Source organism: Pinus tabuliformis, chromosome 4_1 (genome assembly GCF_031772625.1).
Source record: "Pinus tabuliformis cultivar Carrire ecotype Pingquan chromosome 4_1, CPIR1, whole genome shotgun sequence".
Lineage (NCBI taxonomy): Eukaryota > Viridiplantae > Streptophyta > Pinopsida > Pinales > Pinaceae > Pinus > Pinus tabuliformis.
The window spans coordinates 688236513-688241646 of record NC_142303.1 but is presented as its reverse complement, the minus strand read 5'-3'; the positions used below and the strand labels follow the sequence as shown (position 1 = coordinate 688241646).

Genomic DNA, 5134 nt, shown 5'->3' with positions numbered 1-5134 from the left:
TTCCATTTATAGGCTTCATTAAATGGTAGCTCAAAAGTTGGAATAAATCCAAATTTGGAAATATCTTTGAGGAGAAACATAAGTTGGAGTAAAAAATAAATATTGTATAATAAGAAGTTATCCCACGTGGAATATTTGAAGCTGAGGAAGAAGTCATTACCCTCACCAATCTTGAGGAGCATAGAAAATAGGAGGAACTCCTATGGAAACATAAATTAAGAGTTATGGGTCAAAGAAAGGGAAATGAACACAAATTTATTCCATAAATAAATGATCTAGCATCGTCACCATAACTAGATAGTTTCCATAAAACCTCGGGCAAGTGATAAGCTACATGACTTCCAAAGGATCACTAAGGAGTTAATTTTCTACTATAAAATTATTCTAAAGGGGCCACCTCATAATAGGTCTAAAGCGATTCTCCACATTACAAAACACATACCTTGACTAGTCACTTCCAAGCAGAATGAAGCCTTTCTCAAGGAAAACACTCTGTAGGAAGTAGAGGCAATTTTCAATGAAATTCCAAGTAATAAATCGCTTGGCTCTGATGGCTATGTCATGTAATTATTTCATGTTTGAAAGCCTATTGTTTTCCAAGAGGTCTGGCTTGTAGTGGAAGAAACCAGGAGAACCTGATCCATTCTAAAAGCTCTCAATGCTACCTTCCTCCCATTAGTTCTGAATCAATAAGGAGGAGCCAAATGGATATATACCCATTTCTCTTTGTAACATTGTTATATATAATGTTATAACAAAAATAATTTCCAGTCAACTCAAGCCTCTCCTTCCCAAGCTAATATCACTTTAGCAAACCGGGTTCATAAAAGGTCACCAAATCCTTGATTGTATTATGGTATTGATTGTATTACTTTGCAATTCATTTAATTCTTTGTATATAATTAATATATGACATTTAAAAAATAATAATAAAAATAATTATTTAATGTGGATCATAAAGAAAAATAGTTTACTATACAAAATTAAGTGATATTGAATTGTATTTCAAAATATATTAATAAAAAAAACCATTTTAATATGAGCAATGTGGTTCATAAATAAAATATTTGAGTGATATTAAGTTGTATTTCAAAATATATTAATAAAAAAAACCATTTTAATATGAACAATGTAGCTCATAAATAAAATATTTGAATACTCAAAATAATTTATTATTATTTTTTTTTTATGGTCAAAACATAGTCTTACTAGTTTATATTTTCTCATTTTTCTAATTATATTTTTTTCCAGTTGATTTTAGTACAAAATCTAACAAATTTTTGATGGAATTGAGAAAAAAAATTAATCTCTTGAACTTTGATACCTATAGATGCTTAATAAAATTAAACTAGATTTATATTAGTTAAATACCAAATTTTAGAACAATAGTTCTAATCATAAGTAACAGTTTTATTTCTCTCTTCACCCAAATTCTATTTTAAAAACATGTTAGCTTTTATAAAAAAACATAATAATAATAATAATAGTAATAATAATAATAATAAAAATAAAAATAAAATGAATTATTATTAAATAATAAAATGAATAATAATAATAATTATAATTCAATCCTAATCCTGCTCAAAAATCATAATCTTACCCTCAACAATATTCTCAAATTACCAATTCATCAATTACTATAAAATAATTACCAACCTTTCATCATAATTTAATAATACCAAATATTTTACATAGTGATCTGAATACTTCAAATACAAATAAAAAATTCCTCACGTGAACACAAATTCAAAAATCCACATAACAAATAAAAAATACTCCACGTGATGGTAGTGACGCATAAATAAACCAACAAGGTAGTGATGATTTATTTGTCATATTTATTGATCTTCTGTTTTTCCTATATTTATTTTTATTTTGTTAATTAGTTTTAAAAAAAATCATTCGAACATTTATGTAAATATTTAGCAATTTTTATTTAGTTTATTTACATATATGATTTAGTTAATAAATCTATTAATTTATATAGTTAGTGTATTAGTTTATAAGAGTTTTGGGATGACTATATTTTTAATTTATAGTTTTGGTAGCTTCTATCTAAAGGCATTTAAGTTGTTAAAATCACTTAAAGATGATACCGACTTGTATTAAACTGGTCTTTAGCATAGCTAGATTTTTGCCTTCAAAAATTTAGAACCAGTAAACTTTACACCATGGAATGCTAACAAAACATCTTATTATTTTATCAGAGTCTATTCTACACTCAGTAAACAAATACTTATATATAGAAAAGAGGTATTTATATATCTCTTAAAAAAAGTAAGAATTTGCCTAAACAAATACTTATATATAGAAGAGGAATTTATATCTTTGAAAAGAGTAAGAATTTGCTTTTTAGTTTAATTAATAAAAAAATAGAATTTCAATTATTTTTGACATCAAAATACCTTATAATATATTTGTTAGGTTATCCAAGTTTATTCTTTTCATAAATTATATTGAAATAAAACATAAATAAATTAAGTTAAAACAAATTATATAGTAAATAATATTGAATGCTTTAAAGTTAATTGTTTACTTTTTAAAGTTATTTTTTTTTTTTAAGTTAAATAATATACGATGTTGAAGATTTTAACTTTATTTAAAGTTTTTTTAAAATATACTGTGTCTGTATTATCTATCTATGAGTGTTAAGTTTAATTAATAAAAATAAAATGTGAATATTGATTTTTTTTACCATCCAATATCTCATACAGAGAGGGGTTATTTAATTTTATTTTATTTTCATAAATGGAATTGGAATAAAATATGTATGGGTTATGTTATTTAAAAAAATAAATAAAGTAATCAACGTTTCAAAGTATGCGAACCACTTATATAGTAAATGATATTTGAAGTTTTTGAAGTTATTTAATTTTTTAAAAGTCAAATGGTATATAATATGGAATGTTTTGAAATTATTTAAAGTATTTTGGAAATATATTTTATGTGAGTTTTAAATTTAGAAGAGGTAAAATATGTATATTTTTTGTTTTAGTATTTTTTTAATTTTTAATTTTATTTTACAAATAAAAAGATTTCATATATCAATTTATATCAATTTAATATTTGATTAATAATTTTAAAAATAAATTATTATTATTATTTTTATTTATAAATTAAAATATTTAATATTGAAAAATAATAAATTTAAATAAAATAATTTTATATTAAAAATAACACTTATTTCATTAGGAAAAAAATTAACTAGAAAAAAATTATATTCTAAGATCAAAATTTTCTAGATTATGACAATTTTTCCCACCAATATACTCAAAGTGTCACTCTTTCCACTACAGATGAACATGATTAAACAATGTGACATGATTAACTTCCATCACAAGTGTCCCTCGTGTCATTGCTTCAATTTCTTGAAAATCAATGGACTAAAATCCCCGTAACATCAACGTGACATGTTTTTCTTTCAGATCGAAAAAGCATAAACCTCAATGTGACCTGTTAAATTCCCAAATTTCCACTTTCCTAAAATTCGAGAATTCCCGTTGAATAAAGGGCCAAATCAAGGACTAATTTGTAGGAAGCAATTCCTATCAAATAAGTGAAGGGCCACATAATAGACTAAAAATTACGATGCAATTTCTGTCAAATAATTGGGAGCCATAAAATGGACCTAAACCTCAGAAAAAACAATATCTTTCGGATAGTGTCGAGCTATAAGAGCCTTTGATCCCATGCGGTCAAATTCTACCATCCCCCAACATTTAGATGCTTTTTCGACCAACGTTTAGATGCTTTTTATTTCTCGTAGTAGGTGGTTTTATAATTTTACAGTTTTAGGGGTTGTGGTCCAAATAGTTAGGTGGAAAATTTTGGTATTTACATCTGGCTCCATAATTTCAAAATTCACGTGGTTATGATCCAATAATAATAATAAATAGATAGAAAGATTTGGTATTTACATGTGTTGGTGCTCTAATCTGAAGCCGAACTAAGTATGTCTGATAATTGCTGGAGGTCAGAGTTCTTCGATTGGAAAAACCCCTAAAAGTGGCTACCGACACGATTTCTTCAATTGAAAAAAACCTGACCTGAGAGCTGTTCCAGGCGTGTGCAGCGCCTTTCCCATCGTCTGTGCAGCGCTCGATTCTTGTAATTGCGTTTATCACTGAAGAAGAAGAATTATGGGATCGATGGCCTCGTGCGCCCGGTGGACGCGGTTGGTGAGTCCGGACCTTATCAGGGTCGTCGACCTTGATGGCCAGGTGCATGAATTTGCAGCCCCCATTAGCGCCAAGCGAGTTTTGCAAAACCACCCCCGCCATTTCATCTGTAACGCGCGTGATCTATACGGAGCCAGATGCCCGACGTTGCAGCCCGAGGAGGAGCTCCGGCTGGGTGAGCTCTACTTTCTCCTGCCGCTCTTGGCCCTCCAGTCGGCGGAGAATTTGGTGGCCTTGGCGGCGAGGCTATACGCGGCCGCCAGAAAAGAGGCATCCAGGGCGGCGGCGGAGCGGCGGAGGAGGAGCTTATAGACGAAGTGAGATGTGATGTCACTGATGTACAACTGTTCTATATATTTGTGTGTATACGTCTTTTTGCAAGTCTTCGTAATTAATCCAGAATTATGCGTAAATAATTACGAGGTGTATTCTTATGTGATTTAAGATCATGGTGATGTGTATTCATATGTGATTTCATATTAAATTTATAGTATACCAGTAATAATAATTCAATTATTGTCCAGAGTGTTATAAAGTAACTTTTCATTTTGTTTGATTTATATATATTTTTTTATCGTACAGACCGATATAAAGAATTTTTGTCGCTTTTATTTTACTTTATTTGTCTGTAATAATTTGATGAAATTTGTAATTAATATAATAGGTACAGTGTTATATAATTTAAACATTAAATATAAATGACGATGATCAGGGTTTAGTAAGGTTAATTGTGGATGTCAAGAAACGAAAAAAATTTAATGGTTATTCTTCCCAATTTTGTTATTATGATTAAAAAATGATAAGTTTTTGGATGTCAAAAACGAAAAAATCTAATTGTTATTTTTCAAAATTTTGTTTTTATGATTAAAAGAATGAAGTTCTTCAAAATCGTTATAGATGGACATATTTAACAAGTCAAGAAGATTGGAAGTGTGACAGAGGTTAGAGTATGACTT

General features: G+C 28.2%; 1 protein-coding gene across 1 annotated transcript; it reads left to right on the top strand.

Annotated features, from left to right (window-relative positions):
- The first annotated feature begins 3829 nt into the window (after window positions 1–3829).
- LOC149178003 (uncharacterized) lies at window positions 3830–4698 on the top strand. Its single transcript, XM_089423519.1, has one exon. It carries the CDS (start codon window positions 4140–4142, stop codon window positions 4488–4490), a length of 351 nt encoding a protein of 116 aa, XP_089279645.1. The 5' UTR covers window positions 3830–4139; the 3' UTR covers window positions 4491–4698.
- The last annotated feature ends 436 nt before the right edge of the window (window positions 4699–5134 follow it).

What these genes read in the sequence shown, in the direction of transcription:
- LOC149178003 (XM_089423519.1), top strand. Translation starts at nt 4,140, where the DNA reads ATGGGATCGATGGCCTCGTGCGCCCGGTGGACGCGGTTGGTGAGTCCG.